Consider the following 20,343-nt stretch of genomic DNA (forward strand, 5'->3'; position numbering starts at 1 on the left):
AAAAACGGATGTCCCGTGGCACACTAAAGAAACCTCACTGCCCGTGAGCCCCGAGGCCGAAATTTGAAGTATCTCACCGCCCTTGGTGACGTCTCCATATGAGTGAAAAATTCTCTCGAGAGACGTTAAACAAGTTAAAATCAATCAATCCTAGACACCTGATCCCACCACTGGTATATCCAGGGGTCCGTGTTTGCCCAGCTCTCTATTTCATATTGCATATATGAGTTTTGAGATTGATCACTCTGTTTGGTATCCTCACCTTTCATGTAAAAGTGACCAAAAGACAGAGAAATCTAAAGTATTGTGAAGTTTGTCATTGTTCTTCCAGGGAGCCTCCGTTTCTTCCAGGGGGCCTCCGTGGCCGAGTGGCTAGAGCATCGCGCTCAAAATCACACGGCCTCTCACCTCTGGTCGGTGCGGGTACGAATCCCGCTCGCGCCAGTAAGTGAGAAAGTTTCCCAGTTTACTTTCGGAAGGTTGGTGGTCTCTTCCCAGGTATATTGTATCTGGGTTCTCTCTTCCACCAATAAAAACTGGACGCCACCAAATAACTGAAAAATTGTTGAGTGTGGCGGAAAACATCAATCAATCCATTTTGTCAAGAGCTTGGTCAATCTCTGACAGAATTCAAATGCACTTACAGACCTGAATCTTTTTTACTATTGTTTGGTTCTTGGAGCGGGATTTCTGTTTTTCAGTGAGATTTAAAACCCTCTCAAAATCTTAAATGTTGACACATCAACTTCCCCATCAAGAATTTCCTTCTGGGTGCCCAATTCTATTTCTCAACATCTTTAATAATACCCAACAAGTTAAAAAGAAGTCCATATAGTTCTTCTTTACCAGTGTGTCAAGTATTTATTAACATCTGGTCGGCGCGGGTTCGAATCCCGCTCGAGCCGGTAAGTGAGAAAGTTTCCCAGTTTACTTTCGGAAGGTCGGTGGTCTCTTCCCAGGTACATTGTATCTGGGTTCTCTCTTCCACCAATAAAAACTGGGCGCCACCAGATAACTGAAAAATTGTTGAGTGTGGCGGAAAACAGCAAAACAGTACAGAAAATTTGTGTACTTTTTATCCATGTTTTATTTTGGTCTCTTAAGTAAACAGGAAGTAATACTAAAATGTAGTTCTGTAGCATTGTTTTAAGGGCATGTCTCCATAGCAGATTAGTTTATACAATATTTTTTCAGCGTATTAAGCCGTGTTAGAAATGAAATTAAATTATATGATTGAATTAAACATCAACACCAGCTACTAGAGCTTATGAAACGATACCAGTGGAAGTTGACCATCCATCTTATAGCAGGTAGAGTGCAAGGCTTTGTCGAAAGTAATTAGAGACATCATCTTTCATTCGACAGTTCTTGGAGCGGGATTTCTGTTTTTCAATGGGATTTAAAACCTTCTCAAAATCTTCAATGTTGACATATCAAATTCCCTATCAAGAATTTGCTTCTGGGTGCCCAATTCTATTTCTCAACATCTTTAATAATAGCCAACAAATTAAGAAGAAGTCCATATAGTTCTTCTGTACCAGTGTATCAAGTATTTATTAACATTATCAGTGTGTGTTATAACTTAAAGATATGAAAATATCACGAAACCATTTTTAAAGTGGTTAGAGCATCGCGCTCAAAATCACACACCCTCTCACCTCTGGTCGGTGCGAGTTCGAATCCAGCTTGCGCCGGTGAGAAAGTTTCCCAGTTTACAATCGAAAGATCGGTGGTCTCTTCCCAGGTACATTGTATCTGGGTTCCCTCTTCCACCAATAAAAACTGGGCGCCACCAGACAGCTGAAAAATTGTTGAGTGTGGCGGAAAACATCAATCAATCAATCAAACAGCCAAACAATACAGGAAATGTGTGTACTTTTTATCCTTGTTTTATTATGGTCTCTTATGTAAACAGGAAGTAATACTAAAATGTAGTTCCGTAACATTGTTTTAAGGGCATGTCTCCATAGCAAGTTAGTTGATACAATATTTTTTCAGCGTATTGAGTCAATCAAATTGCGTGTTATAATTGTAATTAAATCATATGATTGAATCAAACATCAACACCAGCTACTAGAGCTTATGAAACGATACCAGTGGAGGTTGACCATCCATCTTACAGCAGGTAGAGAGCAAGACTTTGTCGAAAGTAATTAGAGACATAATCTTTCATTCGATAGTCAAAAATAATAACCTATCGTATCAACTGGGGAATTGGTAATTCATTTTTGCCAAATATTGGGAAAATCAAATGTTACATTTAGCTCCTAAGCACGTGGTGTGGTCGAGGTAGCTCAATCGTATTGCGTTCGCTTCCTAACCGGAAGTTCGAGCCTCACTCGTACTGAGACGTAGACATAGATGCTGATTGTTCCTTCGCCAAATGATCGGAATACAGAGGCTAGAATCTCGGGTCTTTCGGATTTCACGTTAAAAATTGAGGTCCAGCTGTGTCGCGACATACATTGGCACGTTAAAGAACCTCCCTGCTACGGTCCCTAGTGCTAAGCATACATGTAGGTCTAAATTCGCGGTTCTTCTCCAGCAGCTGGTGATCTCTCAACGGGAGTGAAAAATTCTCGACGGGACGTAAAACAAACCAATCAAGCAAGAGATAAATATCTGTATTGACCTTGTTTGCCATGATTCACTTACAGGTGTTCCTTGCCCTTCAGAATTTGGATAACTCTGTCGTGTGAACAAAAGGTACCAGTCTTGAGTGTTTTTCGATATGATGTCATCAGAACGATATCACTTTTCGTTATGTTATGTATTCCAGATTTTAAAAAAGTTTTCGCCAAAATAATGTTAGAATAGGAACATTAATTCCTTATATGCTACATAAGCAGAATATGTTCAAACGAATATAATACGTATATCTGTCCTTAATCAAATGAAACAGTATCATTTCTAAGTAGACAAAAACTGCAGTCCAATGTGGTATTAAATAAAATATCAAATATGCAAAAATACATCCTTACCATCAATACATTATCATTTGTATGATTCTTACACAGAATTAAAAATTTATCAATTGATGCATTTAAAGTAAAATACTGTTCCACAAAAAGCATTCGCAGATAAATCTCCTCAACCCTAACTGACAACCATTCCTTTTCTTTCCATGAAAATGAAAGCTGTTCATCTAGCAGACTTTTATTTACCTTTATCACAGAATACTCTCACATAACTGGGAGAAAAATACCTTTGAAAAGTTCCATGGGGAAGCATACATTTCTTTTAAGAAAAAAATACTTGTAGTGATTTATGAGATCGAGAAATACTCAACAGAGTTTTGCTGCAAATCTTCAATATTTCATTGAAATATAGTTTGATTAAAAACCGTACTTACTTCATATATGACATCCTGACAAGAAAAATAAACATTAATTGCAGTAAACATATACTAATAATTTCCGTAACAGCACTCATCTCTAATACTATATATATCATTACGGAAGAAATATGTCCATTTCATTACATCTATCTTCTATTCTTTCACATTTTAACATCATTTTTATGTTATATTCTAATTACAAATTTAGTCACTGGAATTCTCACTTAATGCTGTTTATGTAACATTACGTCTTCATTGCAAGAATACACCTCACTACCATAAAAGTGTCCCTCTTGCATGCTTTCCCAGTTAACATAATCAGAAACGTCTTCATTATCTATACTCGAATTTGATGTCAACGAGGATGTTTGTCCAGACGATTCTTGTACATTACATAACACTTGCCTTGCGTAACTCACGTTAAAGTACTCGTTTTCTGAATCATCAGATTCTGATTGACTATCTTTTTGTCTGTCGTGAACTGGTTCCTCGTCCTGTTCAAAGATCGTATCCGGAGGTAGTCCTGGACATGGTGGAGATTCGTCTATATCCGGTCTTTTCCCTGTATCATAAACAGATTCTTTGCTGTATTGTACTCTCAGACTTACATGGTTGTAAATCCCAAATGTCGTGTGAGCATATGTGTCTTCCGGTTGACGCTCTCCAGTCCGCGGAGTCTGTAAAACACTAGGAGAGGAGGGTTCATCGTTGTGTAACTCAGGAATATCGTCCAGTTCCTGTGTTTCTAAGAAGAGATGGACGACACAAGTTTTAGTCATGATCCCTTAATAATGTCTTAGTGTCCTACCAACTTTTGTAGACAGTTAAAATCAAACATTCATTGCTGTCTGATTTCGTCCATAGTCGTGCTCCGATTGTAAACTTTTGAATATTTTTAGCTTCTTCTCTTGAACGAATTCTAATTGTAACCAATTTTGGTATAAAGCATATATGGGTAAAGGGAAACAACAATTGTGAGTTTCATTGGTCGTGCCTTTCTTGGGAGTGAACATCAAAACTCAAAATTAATGTAATTTTTAAATCTTTATTCCTGGATAACAAGCAGCCAAACTGTTTGCATTGTTATAATAAACAATGAGCCCTCTACCAAAATTGTGAAACCCATGACCCCTGGGTTTGGTGTTCAGGCCCCCATGGAGAAGATGATCATATATTGAAAGTGCATTATGTCTTAGAAACCCTTCTTTGCTTATGAACATCAAGATGGCAGACTGTTTGTAATGAGTATTTGTGAGACGTTGGGACGTCATTTTGATGATGAATGTAAAAGTTGCACTCGCTAGTGTGGAGTCCATAGAATTCTTAGTTGAACACCATCACCACCCCAGTTTATTTTTTGCATAATTATACCCCCCGCAACAAGTTGTGGGGGGTATACTGGAATCGGGTTGTCCGTCTGTCTGTCCGTCCGTCCGTCTGTAGACGCAATGGTTTCCGGACTCTTAAACATTATCCTTTCCACCTACCGTCACCATATCATATATATGGACTACCCATGGGATGAAGATGTTCCCTATCGATTTTGGGGTCAAAAGGCCAAAGGTCAAGCGCACTGGACATCGAAGTAACAATATGGTTTCCAGGCTATAAAGCGTTATCCTTTCCACCTACAGTCACTATATCATACATATGGAGTACCCATGGGATGAAGATGTTCCCTATCGATTTTGGGGGTCAAAAGGTCAAAGGTCACGCGCACTGGACATCGAAGTAGCAATATGGTTCGGTGTGTCATGCCATTTGTTTTTTACACTCAAAAAAGAGGTAGTTTATACCTATTACCAACACCCTTTGGGAGATTGGGGTAAGCGGGGGGTATTCTTAGTGAGCATTGCTCACAGTACCTCTTGTTGATACTGATGGGGAACTTTCGAGGAGATATGACATATAAACTGGACGGTAATTATCCTAATCATCTGGGAGTTTACTTTGAAGATGGTCAAATCGAATCGGTCAACAAATCCTCTAGGCCTTTGAATATTACATCACCCTTTCTTTCTACGTACATATGAGTATGACAATATTTGTTTACTGAAAAAAGTAACCTGATTAATGGTTTATATTTCATGCACACAAGTCATGAGCTTTGGAAAATGTGATGCGGAGTATTCAAGTGACCGTTGTGTATTTCACATTAATTCTGTATCCTATAATCATGAGTTTACACATTAAATTCTTCATGAAGAATTTATCAGGACGTTTTACAGAAGAAGAGACAGAGAAGCAATATTTTATGCATACTTTATATCATAGATGTACAATGAGTAGATCTACCTTTTGAAATAAACAAAGATGGAATTTAAAGGTCAGTACACTCACAAACACTTTGCAACTACAGATTTTGCATCCTTGAATGTGCCTGAAACTTTAAGCTAATCTTGTTGTACACATTTATTATGCATCACCCATGTAAATTTCATCATTATGAAATATGTATTTACAACCAATTTTAATTCGTTAAAGAAATTCTATGTCATTCTTTTGGAAATTATAGGTAAATTGTGACATCTGAAGCAAGCCATTCAGCGTCACTATACAGGTGTAACCCACGCATGCATCATCATTAGAAATTTAATGTTTCTCCAGATACAAACTTTACCATTTGATTGACTGAAAACCGAAATTTCAGTGAATTTCCCCCCAAATCTCGAACTTAACAATTTGATTGTCCAATCAATCGCTAAAACCGAAACTTTACTCGAATGTTTAATTACAATTACAAGGCTCCGTGTTTGTCCTGATCAGGGGATCCGGGTTAGAATAGGTCCTCAGTATCCCTTGTTTGTCGTAAGAGGCGACTAAATGTGGCGGTCCTTCGGATGAGACCGCAAAAACCGAGGTCCAGTTTCACAGCAGGTGTGGTACGATAAAGACCCCTCCCTGCTCAAAGGCCGTAAGCGACGAGCATAGGTGACGTCTCCATATGAGTGAAAGATTCTCTAGAGGGACGTTAACCAGCATTTAATCAATCAATCCTGATTTAAAATTTGTATTCATTTTAGGATTTATGAAATTACCATTCGCTACCTTTATATTCAACATATGTAGTTATTGCTTACCTTTCTCAACTCTTCTCCGTTTGAATTTGTTCCAAAGTCTGAAAACAATGTTGAAAGCAAAGATGTCAGTCAACAAAACAACATCCATAAGCATGACATGTACTTGCGTGCTGTGAAAATGCCATAATATGAACCTTAACATAAGATAAAACTAAGGTCCGCACAATATCAACATCGTAATTTTTTATATGTGAAATGCATACACATAGATGTTTTGTGTGAAAATTTTAAAGTGGTGATATTATGCGGACCTATTGGAATATTTTCAACAGTAGTTAAATTTGGTGAATATTTCTGGAAATATGTGTTCCGTACGTATTTTGACTACGTCAATGTAGTAGAAATGCGACACATTTTCAAAATTTCGGTTTATCATTGAGACAAGTGTATCTCTGTCATTAATTGGCAATGTAATATGTACTTCATTTTTTAATAATTCAGGGGACCAAATATAATACCAAACGAACTTAGTTCTTTACCAATACAACCTTTCACTGTGTCAAACGATGCCTGACATCTTTCATACCGATTCTTAAGCAGTTTTTACACACTAATTTTGATTATGCATTGCTCTGTTTTCGTGATCAAGGTATGTGGGTGTGACCAGTAGACAGGGGGTGCTTACTGCTCCTAGGTATCTGATACCACCTCTGGTATGTCAAGTCTGTGTTTGCCTGGCTCTCAATGTTGTAGTTTGTAGAGTTCTGAGATGAATCACTATTCGTTATCTTCACATTTTCGTAAATTGAGATATCAATAACCGAGTTAATCATACCTTAAACTTGAGATGCCAATCAGTAGAATAAGTATAGCTGACATTAGGCAAGGAAGGACAACATTCATAAGATATCTTTTGTTAGCTGGAATGAAATGAATTGAAATTGTCATTTTTATTGAATGAATTTATCAAGCTCATATTTCTCTTTCAATTAACAATGGTCCAAAACCACATTTTCGGTTTGGTCGTTCAAGGTCTGATAAGATAATACATTTTCTTCAACTGAACATTCAAATATTGTCTACGAATTTAATAATATGACTAAAGGTTTTACATTGATAATGCTCATGTGGATTTCCTTCAGATCGGTCGTCCTGGTGGCGGATAAATCCGTTATTATACAGGTAAAGAGGTTACCTTAGGCCAGTTTTGTATCGCAGATGTTTTCATCGCATGCTTTTCTTTCATCAAAATTAAATCATTAAGGGTATCTTCTCGTTCATTGAACAAAACGGTGGGGAAATACGCCCCGATTACGAAATTACCGCAGTATTGTGAGATCCGATACCGATCATTGCATGTATATTGGCTGCAAATACGCAATTCATTTCTACCTCATTTCATGTACAATAATTATGTTTACAAAATAAAGAGTCTGGCTAATTACTCAGGTTCAGATTTTCTGAAGTTTATTAGATCGGGATCGAAATCAAAAAAATGTTTTTGAACTGCAACGCTTCACGCCGGCATAATTTTCATTAAGCGCTAACGCGCTTTATGAGGTTTGCCGGTGTGAAGAGACGCAATTCATACCTTCATAAACAATTTGTTTGTTAGATATACGGGCAATTTTAAGCACTTCATGAACAGCATGCTGGCGTGAATCACTGTAATTTATATCCCTCATGTATTTTCGAAAATGAAATTTATTTCTTAAATATTCAGGCAATGTTACCATAGACGACCCACATGAACTACAATGCATATTATATTTGTTTAATCAAACACGAGCACTTTATAAAGTTTCGTCCACGTATCACGTGTGATAATTACGACATACAAACAACAACACAAAATGAGCGATGCCGTACATTTTTTCATGTGTGTCATTATAACTTATTACCTGAGATATAACCTGTGTTATTACCTGAGATATAACCTGTGTTATTACTTGAGATGTAACCTGTATTATTACCTGAGATATAACCTATGCTATTACCTGAGATGTAACCTGTGTTATTACCTGAGATATAACATGTGTTATTACCTGAGATATAACCTGTGTTATTACCTGAGATGTAATAAATAAATATTGCATGTAGTTGGGGGTAACATTGCAAATTTTCACCCTGGAAAAACCATTGTCAACAGAGGCGTAGCAGGCACATGATAATAAATGTGTTATCATTTCTCGGGGGTTGAAAATTTTCAATGTTACCCTCAACTTCATGCAAAATTTGTTGCATTATACTGAATGTTATATAAACAACAAAGCAGAAAGAATTACGTCTGTTGACATTTGATCAATCACTGTCATGCAATATTTCGTATATCGATGCGAGTATTCGTGTTTATCACAAACGCTCAAACAACGTCGTCTAACAATCTACGGCGAACCGTACGCGCATAAATTTGACGCATGTGATATTTTTTTTATATCACCCGTTATCAAGTACTGTTATCAGTTGCTAGATACTATCACCCTGGAGTGCGTGCTTTCTGTTCTCAGAGGATAACAATATGTTTTTTCAAATGCTTCTCGACCAGTCAGATTCGAGTATTTTACATGAAAGTATTATCAACTGTGTTAATACCTGCGATATAACCTGTGTTATTACCTGAGATATAACCTGTGTTATTACCCGAGATATAAATTGTGTTATAACCTAATTATTACCTGATATAACCTTTGTTTGTACCTGTGTCATTACCTATGTTTTAATTGTTGATATTACCTGTTATTACCCATGGTATTGCCTGTTTAATCACCAGTGTTGATACTTGTGTTATTAACTGTTCTATCACCTGTGTTATTATTTGTGATATTACCTGTTTTATCATTAGCGTTATTGTGCTATTAACTGTACTATTACCTGTGTTATCCTTCAGAATAATACAATCAATTTCATTGGTCGAGGGCTGGTCACGTGGAGGGAGACAATTCGTGATGTCTCCCTCACGCACAGGGTGACAACTGTGTTGTCTCCCTGTAGAAGAAACTTATATTGGCACAAGCGAGAAAGCTCTATTAAAAAATAATTGAAAATATGCGGGATCGTTAATCATAAACTTCAGCGTCAACATTAACGCTCGCAAATAACAATCGAGAAGAAAAATATTTCCATTATAATGCAATTTTGCATTTCACTTTATGTTTACGTTTTTGTTTTGAAATACGTTACAAAATGTATACGTTTGACGTTATGTTTTTGCGTCATTCTACTGTGACGTCAAAATTTAAAGTTTTCTCTCGTTTAAGGGTGTACTCTCGTGATACTTTTACCACGAGTGAGTCTCCATACTTTTTAAAGTCGTAACTGTGGGGATGTGTGTGTTTTATTTCGTATGCACAAAGAAGAACATCAATATCTGTTTTTATTTGTAAATAATATTAATAAAGTAACAAAAATTAATTAAAACATGACAATTTTTTACTCATTTTCTCATTTTACGACATTCATGATGACGTTACCATTGTAAACAAACTCAAGCTCAAAGACGCATACTGTACCGTGTACGATGTCGCATTTAGTCTATTCTAAAGCAGTCCATAAACATACATGGGCGATTCGTTAGAAGTAAAACGGCAGTTATAGATCAGGCTGCATCCGATATTCTCACAAGTGAGTGGCAGACAAAGAAAATTACAGACGAGCAGGCACAACCACGCACATGGTGACACACTACATTACTGTACATAGTGTCAGACAAGAGGGGAAAATGGAAGGATGTTAGCGATGTAGTAGTCGAATCAGAGGCTGCTGATATAGTTTTGAATAAATTTGTAAGTTTTTCAATATACAAGAATTTTTTTCTGAAAATAGAATCTACAAACTATGTAGTTCTGTACCTAAATTGATCTGCGATCTTCCCGATCCCGCCTAGTCGGTCATGAGCGAATCTCGCTCCTAACGTTCAATGTATCATTATTGGAGCATCATTTTGATTAAAAAGTGTAATCTATATCATTGTTTTAAAAAATCGCCAAAGTATACAGCGAATTTAATTCATTAAAAAGAGTTCAAAGGGAAAAGGGGGTACATACAAAGAAGGGAAGATGCCTATCAATTTTGGGGTCAGAAGGTTAAAGATCAAGGTCACAGTGCATGAAAATTAGAAAATGCTGATGCGCGGGGCATATGTTTTACACATTATGTAGTTATCAATGAATTAGTATTGTATATATGCATATATTATTTATGTTTTCTGATTATTTATCATATAATGAAATAAATAGATAGAATTTGTAAATATGAATTGAAAAATACACATTTTGTAACAAATCGTATATTGTTATTGTTTAGAATGTATATCAGTGTAAGAAGGGGGTGGGGACACAAAATGGTGCAAATCTTTGTTCCAATGCACACTACCCCACACATTTTTTTCATTTAAATTAAGCAAAAATATGATTCAAATCTACATTAGTAATTTCAGAAAAAGTTTGATACAGATATTCTCCCTAGATTGAATTTTTTGATGAAATAGGTCTTTAAATTTGTGTGATATTTTATACAATTATGTTAATTAATACTTGATTTTTTGTAGAATTGGTGATATATTTTATGTAAAAGTTATTGAAATAATCAATTATGCTTAATTTTCATAAAATAAAAGAAAGCCAAGATTATTCTGTCCTTAATATTTGTTTTATAGTGTGTTTCTTGTGAAAATTGGTGATTTTCATGAAAAATTAACTTTCAGCAAAGGGGCAAATTTGAGGGGCTGTAATTCTTTAAAGTCCACATTAACATACTCCTTTTTTATGTTTTCAATGTCTTTCGGATAAAGATGTATCAGTTAAAATGGTTTATGAAAAAAGTTTGATAATGCTGAAAAAATTCAAACCAGGAGAGAACATCCTTAACTTTCTCAAACCTCAATGTTTTGATTTCGTTAACATATATATCTAATAAATGTATGACATTGAGTGTAAAACAAAATGATATATGTAGTTGAGGGTAACATGAATTTCAGCCCTCGAAAACTATTAAAAAGTTATCAGAATTTTCTGCAGAGAAAGTTGTTACGAATTCATTGACATTTTAGATAAAAAAGATACTTGGTAAAAGTCAATAAATGTGTGATCGTTTTTGTAACATTCAATTCTTCACGATAATAAAACTATTATGGACTGTTTAGAAGGGAGACATCACAAATTATCATGTCTGAGTAGAGTTATCACCCTCTGGCGCATAGGCGCATAGGCGCCCTAGGGTGATAACCCTACTCAGACCTGATTTGTGATGTCTCGCTGCTAAACAATCCATAATTGTATATTATTTGTGATATTACCTGTTTTATCACCAGTGCTATTACCTGCACTATTGCCTGAGTCATCGGCGTGGTTGACTGTATGATCAGCTCCATACGGGTTTTTTGCTGTTGCCTCCGTTTCTAATTTTAAAAAAGAACAAAAAAGCTATGATCAAATGATATAGATTAGATTTGTATCACGAGGTTTAAATAATAACGATATATTGCTTTGGGTACTAGATATATTTAGTATGATAAAAGATAAACTATTAAGTTATATTGTACGAGGCCCACGTATATTCCATGTACTTTTAGAAAAGGTGAAAATTAAAGCTCTGATACATATCTCATACAATACACAAGATACATTGGTGCCAGAAAGATTTTGGGAAGTGTAAGAACTAAATATTTTAAGAAAAGGTGTTCCAAAGAATCCCTTTGTTTCATACCAAGCGAAAATTACAACGCGATGGCTGGCAAAATATAGAGAAATTTCGATCAAATCCGGAGATGAACGAACTAAGTGAAAAGAATCGTTAATTATATGAAATAACTATTTATTGGTAGCTCATTAATGCAGCTTATATAAGATTTTTACTTAATTCGCAATACCAAAGTCAACAGCAGGCTATACAAAGTTTACTCTTGTCCGATAGATCGATACAAAAATACGTTTGTCTGATCGATCGATATACTAGTACTACATCGCGACAAAATATAATTTCTTTTCCGTGACGTTGCACGTGAACATTTCTGAAATGTTACGTGGTAAAATTCTTATATTTGAATAAAAAAAAGACCTCTAAATGGGATACATTTCACAATGCAGCGCGAGTTATCCCCCTCCCCGAATACAGAGGGTGCACAACACGTAGCGGTCCACAATTTATAGCGTCAATATAAGGATTTACGATATCTGCTTGCAATTAAGTGCCACTTAAAGGGACATGGACACGATTTGAGCCGAAATTTTAAAAATTTTATTTTTCCATTTTTAATGTTTAGAGTGCTTAACTAAGGTATTTCTAATGGTTAGCAAAACCTTGAATATCAGTTGTCAAGGTATATGAGAGATACAGAGCTCACAATTCCTTGTTATATAGACAAGGCTCGTGCCTTGTTTTTGTTTACATAGGTTAAATACATCAGTAAAAGTTCATTTAAAGCAGATGTTTTTCAATGTACAAGTTAATTCTGAATACAATTGTTTGGCACATCTCATTTTCTTTTAAACATGCTATTTTCTTTTAAGCCATGTATACATGTAAACAAAAGTTACATGGCACTAGCCTTGTTTACATTTCAAAGAATTGTGAGTGATGTATCTCACTTGTAACTTGACAACTGATATTCAAATTTTGGTTGATCATTAGAAACACTTCACTTAAGCATTGCAAACAATAAAAATGGAAAAATCAAACTTGAAAATTTTCAGCTCATATCGTGTACATGCCCCTTTAAGGTATTATTCTGTAATTCATGAAAAATAAAATGATTGCAAAATAATTTTAGTCACTGATTTTATCTATGTGTCTATTGTGTGATTTTTTTCGCTAACAATGTTGGGTCATTATGTAACAAAGTCTGTATTTAGATCAGAATCAAGATATCTTTAGCATATTATCAATTCTTCATTATCAATTGTAATCAATATTTTGAACGACCAACACACAATCAGATATGCAGAAATTACATGTGCAACCAACGCATGTACATTCTATATTGACGGGTCTGGGGAGGGGGGGGGGTCGAAAGTTACAACAGACACACGCCTCTTTGGTTTAAAAAAAAGTACGAGAGAAAGAGAGAAAGTATGGTATTTATAGTTTTCCGGGAACATCGTTACTACATTGATTGTGGGAGAAAAATCTTTTAAGTACTATGGGGACTCCTGTAAGTTTATGTCATCGGACCTCGAATTTCATCACTGATTGTTATTATTTTCAACATTCATCAAATTTAGTTTTAAGGGGGAGGGTGTTGATGGATACTATGTGTATAAGCTTTTATGTCAGACATTGAACTTTTGATCACATCCCTTAGCAATAAATGCTGTAAATTCGTTTGTCATTTTAAATTCTTTTTTAAAGAGTGTTTTTATTGGTATATGTTGCTAACCTATTTGAAACTCATGCAGACGATAAAAAGTAAACAATTCACATCATACTATCAACAACTTAATCTTCTGGTTCATCCCCCCTTGAAAATTTTCTAGATCTGCGCCTGGACAATGTTAATTACATGTATATCGAATCCGTACCTAATGTAGTCTTTCTGTTGAAATCTGGGTTGGTTTTTTTGTTTTTCACGTGCGATTCAATAATTTGAATATTTTTTATTCAAATCAACATTAATATACTGCACAGCTCGACCAGCATTGCAGTTACGTAGCATTAGGAGGATAAAGTGGGGACTAACCCCACACTTTTTTCGACATCGTTCTTTTTTCCGCTATTAATACAGGCAACGCTGCCCATTTTTAAAGTTCGATCTATTGGCTGGTTCCCGACCTTTTCTTTTAAATAGTGGTAGTGAATCGTAGTGGAAATGTAATTAAATTAACCAAATAATTGAAATGAAAGATCAACCCTTGTCCCCTTACTCTAAAAATTTAGGACTTAGAGCTTTGAATTTTTTATAAATTTTGCAAGATAAAAATTTCCAGACAATTGTGAAACCAACTTCTTCTGCAAGCCCCCCCCCCCCCCTCTTTTTTTAAAGAAAAAAAAAAACGATGCAACGTGCCCGATTATATGATTTCAGCGTGCAGTAAAGATTACTTCTAAAATTATCGGATTCATTGCATTACAACTTGGACAGAAATAAACATCAAATACGGCTGTAACACCCACCCATCCCCTCTCCCACCCTCGTTTTATGTGAATCTTAGGATTCATTAAATTACGATGTAACGGGTGAAACTGTAAAAATGTAGCCCAAACATATCTGTAATTAAAGTGTTCACTTAGTTTACTACTGATTTAACAAATAATGGGGGGGGGGGGGGGTTAAAGTACAAGTTTACTTTGCCAAGCCCAATTTTCTGAAACCCTAATATTGTTCTCTTTAATACTTTACAAATTTTAATAGTGATATTTTTCTACTTTAAGTTCCAATCAGTAAAAGTGGGGAGAGGCCACCAGGCTGGTATATTTATTTTCTCACAGTAAATAATGAAATGGTCCAATTATACTATTAAAATAATCTGCTTTGACACAAACTCGCACAATACATTAAGTTTACAGACTTTTCTAAACTCTACTTCTATCGAAATATATGGTCACCCGTTAGATTTTTAATGTTACTTTCTTGACAAATTTTCGCGATACTCAATAAAAATAATGCTTCAGTTTGACAGGTTACATGTTTGTCTGCGTCCAGTTGACGTTCTTCTCATGCTCTCTAGTGCACCGCTTGTCAAACAGTCTATTGATTTTCTTGTCCTCTATTTATAGAATGCATCGCTATGCGTAAGATTCGTATTGTTTTTTCTTGACGTTTAAATTTTAACATATTTTACAACGAGTTAGTTTTTTGTGGTCAAAAAAAATATAAACTTTGGTCAAAAATAAATAAAATAAAAGACGTCATACTTTATTAGAACAGACATCTATCCTGCCGAAACGCATGCGACTTCTGAAATCGTAATTCATATAATGGGCCGGTGTTGTATAGTAGCTTTTCCCCCAGGAAAAATGGCTATATAGTAGTTTTTCCCCAGGAAAAATGGCTATATAGTAGATCTTCCCCAATGGAAATGTGGCTATATAGTAGGATTTTCCCCCTTTTATAGCTAGATGACCCCCACGGAAAACCTACTACATGTATATTGTAGATTTTCCCCTTTCTTTTCATTCCGGTTACGTTTACGGTGGACCATTCCCATACATATTCTTTCCATTCTGAAATTAATCCTTTTCTGGCTATTCATTTCTTTTATATCCTTAATGGATAGTTAATTTCCGATTTCCCTTGGTCAGGATATTTGGAAATATATATTAATTCAACATACATCGTTTCATTCAGTCGAATGTTATGTAAAACAATCATATACGTATTTAGAATGTAAAATCAGAATAGTTCGTGCTTTTATAACAGCACCTATTTAGGCAACTCAGAATTTGTTAATTAAACGGGTAAGTATTTATCGTTCGAGGAATCAAAATTGTCTCTCTCCAATTGATTAACACAAAAACTTTTCATACAGATAGTGGAGTAAACTTAAATTCTACAACTCTGTTGATTGTCTACCCCTGATTCCAAATTACCGCTACTAAGGAATCAACTCGCTCTCTCGCTAGACATGGTTCTTTACACCTCATTAGCGGGAAGTGGGATTTTTCAATTGAATTAGATGTTTTTGAGAGGAAACTTTCCCCCCAACTGTTCTCAGGTCATTGGTGGATTAATAGATGTGAACATGTTATCGATATAATCGTAATTATTCCAGGCGGTGCAACTCAGTCCCAGCTGTACTGTCAGTACTTTGATTTATACATATTCGTTTACAAAATGTCTCCATATATGAATTTATTTTGAATCTGACAGATGGGCAACGTCATCATATTTTATTCCTATACGAAGAATATTCTGGAAAAGTTTTGATTTTTAGTATGCATTCTTAAAACGTTTTTAGCTCGCTCAACTGAACTTTTCTGATCACCTCTTGTTCGTCGTCTGTCCGTCTGTAACCTTTCCACATTTTCGACTTCTTCTCCAGAACCACTGGACCAATTTATCAATTATAAAAACAGGTTGCAGGGTTTCAGGATGTGGAAGGGCGGGGGGGGGGGGTTAAATGGTCAAAGAGAGTTAATGTTTATAGTGCTTAAAATCTTATTTCTAGTTCTTTTGATGTTATATGAAAACTAGATGAATATAAAGATGAAAGATGAAGTGATCAAGATGCTGCCTACCCGAGTAATACTTTTGGGGAAAGACTGGACGGGGGTGAGGGTCTGAAATTCCGTCTATTAATCTGCCACAATATATTGAGATATTGCACACTGAATGCTTTTGTAGGTTATATATGCAGTCTACCAAATATTTCAATTGTAAAGGCTTTGGGAGATTATGCAAAAAAGAGCCTTTCAGACATGTCTATGCATGGGCTCAGGTGGCCGTTAAGGCCTATTGGCCTCTTGTTAATTCAAGATATCGATACAATCAAGACTGCAGAACATCATTGAACATAAAGATTTATTCTGATACATTGTGGCTTACTCTTTGTTTACCACAAAACGCTTTTTATGAATTTATATATATATATATAATTTCGAATGCATTATACTTTCTCAGTAATACCGTAAAGTATATATCTAAAATGTATCTTTATGAAAATTCATGTATCTACATTCAAACTATCGGCAACATGCACTTTTCGATACTCAGATCTATGCAATATCAATATTTGTTGTACAAAGCCTGACTGACTTTCCATAATCTGTTTTCTAAAATCAAAACCAAAAACGTGAGGGGGTAACCCTGCTATGGTGGAAGATCTACTATATAGTAGACTTTTCCCCTAGGGGGAAATGCTACTATATAGCCATTTTCCGGGGGGTAAAGCTACTATGGGGAAAAACTACTATACAACACCCGGCTCGTACCGACCCATAATACTCTCCCAAATCAAGCACAGTGGTGGTTAATGTAATAAAACAATACCTCTTAAAAGACTTTTAAATTAGTTAAAAATCTGTCTTGCCAATGATTTATCATACCGATGCAAAACTTGCTACGCCAGAAAATACTAAATTGTCGTTATTTTGTTTGAATCTATTTTGTTAAATAGAGATCCACTCTATAAGAAAACCATCGTTCTGAGTTGACACAATAAATATGTACCCATTGAACATAATTGGGCTTTGTTCTCTTCCGACTATTTCTCAAATTTGATGTCTTGTAATTTGTTCCAATGATTTCTTCAATTTATTTTTCCATCACTTGTGTTCAATAGATATGTCATGATGCTTGCTTTAAAATTAGTTAAAATTATTTAAATGCATAAATGTTTATACATTTCATTTTGTTTCTTTCAAAATTCATTTCGCTTTAATCTTTGTTTTATTTGATCTATTCAATCATATTGCTAAACAGATTTCAGAAATAGATTAAACACTTTTCTGACCTGTATTTGTACAGTTTGGACTGGTCTCATTACACAAACAGCCCCACCCTCTGTCACAGTACTCTGATGATGAACAGTCACATATCTGGTTACATTTACGTCCGTAGTGATTAGGTGGACAGGGCGAGGAGCAGTTATAGCCCCAGTATCCGGGCTCGCATTCTGAAAATACCACCGATGTTATACTAACGTGTCCAGTCTGTATAACGCTTATCAAATATTTCATGAAAATAGTTTTATTAACACATAATGAGAAACATACCCACACAGATGTTTCCAACTTCTACATAATCTTTGCAGCATATCAAAAATGTTCTGAAATTATATATTTTCGAAAAAGCAAATCAATTGGCTGCAAATGTCCTTATGAATATTTCTTTTTTAAGCTAAAAAAGGGAATTAAAAGTATGATATATTTACTCATTTCTACAAATATTCTCTCCGGTAAGATATTGACCAGATATCCACGTAATGTTAAAGATCCACAAACACAATATCCTCAGCTCCGTCATTTCCAACCCGATGTAGTGAAACGCCTCACCGTACAATTGTTGGTGTTTATCATTTGCTTCCTTTTCACAAAGTCCGGGATTTGACAGACATCATGGTACTGTCACCCAGCCCATCATAGTTAGTACAAACACCAACAATGTAGAATATCAAATTGAACTCAATATCGCTAAGCCGACTGTATTTCTGAAGTACGTAAAATCCTTAATTTAATCTTATGTCGACAGATTAATATTTGGCGCCATCATATTGACGGTGCCATTCTGCTATTGTGTTTGATTAACACATGTGATAGAGTAATTAATATGGGAAAATCAGGAATATGAAATTCCAGTGACGGAATTGGATTGACGATAGGAGATTTTATCTCAAGTTTAACACTTTTGTCACCGGAAGTGATCATAGAGCAAACGTATATCGCAATAATTCAATTTTAGGGCATATCAGGATATAATAAGGAAATGTACATAGGAAAAAAAAGTTCATTTCCCCGGGAATGCACATTAATCTATTTCCATTCCCTTCAATTTACTTTTGATTGATGAAAGAAAATAAATATTTCCGCTTGGTATGTTAGATTAGCTTGAACTAATTGTATCCTGTCATGAAAAGTATTAGAAGGTATTTATGTGAAAGAACAAAATATACTAACCATATTATGCATATACATCTGTCTCTCGAATTCGTTTTGCATTTTAATGCCCATAAAGAGCTTATTTAACAAGAGTACCGCCAACAATACATAGTACGCCTGTGAAAAGGTAATATAGGGTTTTTTTCTTGCATCATGATTTGAGAACTTGGCTTCAGGTAGTATCAGCCATCATCAGGGTGTGACATACTTTCTTTGCATCGTAAAAACAAAACAAATCATGTACTCTCTTATGTAATATTTTCACTTGGCATAAGATGTATGTGTACCAAGTATGATGGTCCTTGCCCCCAACGAATCGGCCTGTATCCTGCTATTACGACCTTGACCTTAAGGTATTCAATGTATAATGACCATATTTCATATCTAATAAATGGATGGTGGAATTTTTGTAATCATGGTATGATTTTGAAGGGTTCATCAAATAAAAATAATCCATCATAGAAATTTTCAAAATTGTGTTTACTGCTTGATTTATTTCAGCTAGAATTTAACATTGAAGTATATGGGAAAAGCATGTTTTATTACAATATTTTAAAAAGAAATTATATTTTCATACAAATCTCTTGGTAGAAAGTTACAAACACTTTCTCTTAATGAAAATGTGAAATAAAATTAATCATTGACCACACACATTTTTAGACAATTAGATTTTTCTTATTTTTACAAAGGGCAGACAACTCTTCTAAAAAGTCTTAAGTGCAAAAAGGTCAGCTTCTAATCATTTACCAGTCATGTGAATTTCATCTGCTTCACTTTCATCATTATTTAACAATAAACTTTTATGTTGATCTACACCCTTCAAAATTGTTCATTATCCCTTCATTATACATGGAACACCTTAAGAAACAATAGGATTGATAAAATATTGTTTAAAGCGGGACGCTCGAGAATATTTCACTCATATAGAAACGTCACCATTGCCGGTGAAGGGCTGCAAAATTTAGGACTATGCTCGGCACTTATGACCATTGAGCAGGTAGGGGTCTTTATCGTGCCACACCTGCTGTGACACGGGCGCTCAGTTTTTGCGGTCTCATCTGAAGGACAGCCCTATTTAATCGCCTCTTACGACATGGAAGGGAGTACTGGGGACTTATTCTAACCCGGATCCACACGGGAAAGAAACATCATCCAGGCATCCTCCACTTTGCATAAAGTGTATGTGTACAAAGTTCAATGGTCCTAACCCCAACAGTTCAGTCTGTATACTGCTTATAAGGTTTTCCTACTAAATGAAACTGTGATCTTGACCTTTGACCTTGAAAAATAATAAGCATCTTCCTCTCATCATGTTGATCAAATATACTAAGTTGTAATATCCTGGAGCTTACGGTTCGGTTTGTATCCTGTCCACAAGGGTTTCCTAGTAGGTTTTCCTACTAAGTGATACTACAACCTTGACCTTCAAAAACAATAGGCACCTTCCTCTCATCATGG

The 20,343-nt window shown here is 35.3% G+C and overlaps 1 protein-coding gene across 2 annotated transcripts; it reads right to left on the bottom strand.

Annotated features, from left to right (window-relative positions):
• Positions 1 to 1,862: 1,862 nt before the first annotated feature.
• LOC125656788 (uncharacterized) lies at positions 1,863 to 18,627 on the bottom strand. 2 transcript variants are annotated; one of them, XM_048887381.2, is made up of 8 exons: positions 18,590 to 18,627; positions 18,162 to 18,454; positions 18,004 to 18,056; positions 17,742 to 17,903; positions 11,675 to 11,752; positions 7,193 to 7,277; positions 6,418 to 6,455; positions 1,863 to 4,082 (listed from the first exon to the last, which is right to left on the bottom strand). In XM_048887381.2, exons 2-8 carry the CDS (start codon positions 18,251 to 18,253, stop codon positions 3,562 to 3,564), a joined length of 1,029 nt encoding a protein of 342 aa, XP_048743338.2. In that variant the 5' UTR covers positions 18,254 to 18,454; positions 18,590 to 18,627; the 3' UTR covers positions 1,863 to 3,561. The 2 variants fall into 2 exon arrangements, with proteins under 2 accessions (XP_048743338.2, XP_048743332.2); XM_048887375.2 differs by lacking the exon at positions 18,590 to 18,627 and having other exon boundaries at positions 11,651 to 11,752; positions 18,162 to 18,500.
• Positions 18,628 to 20,343: the final 1,716 nt, after the last annotated feature.

Source organism: Ostrea edulis, chromosome 1 (assembly GCF_947568905.1).
Source record: "Ostrea edulis chromosome 1, xbOstEdul1.1, whole genome shotgun sequence".
Taxonomy (NCBI): Eukaryota; Metazoa; Mollusca; class Bivalvia; order Ostreida; family Ostreidae; genus Ostrea; species Ostrea edulis.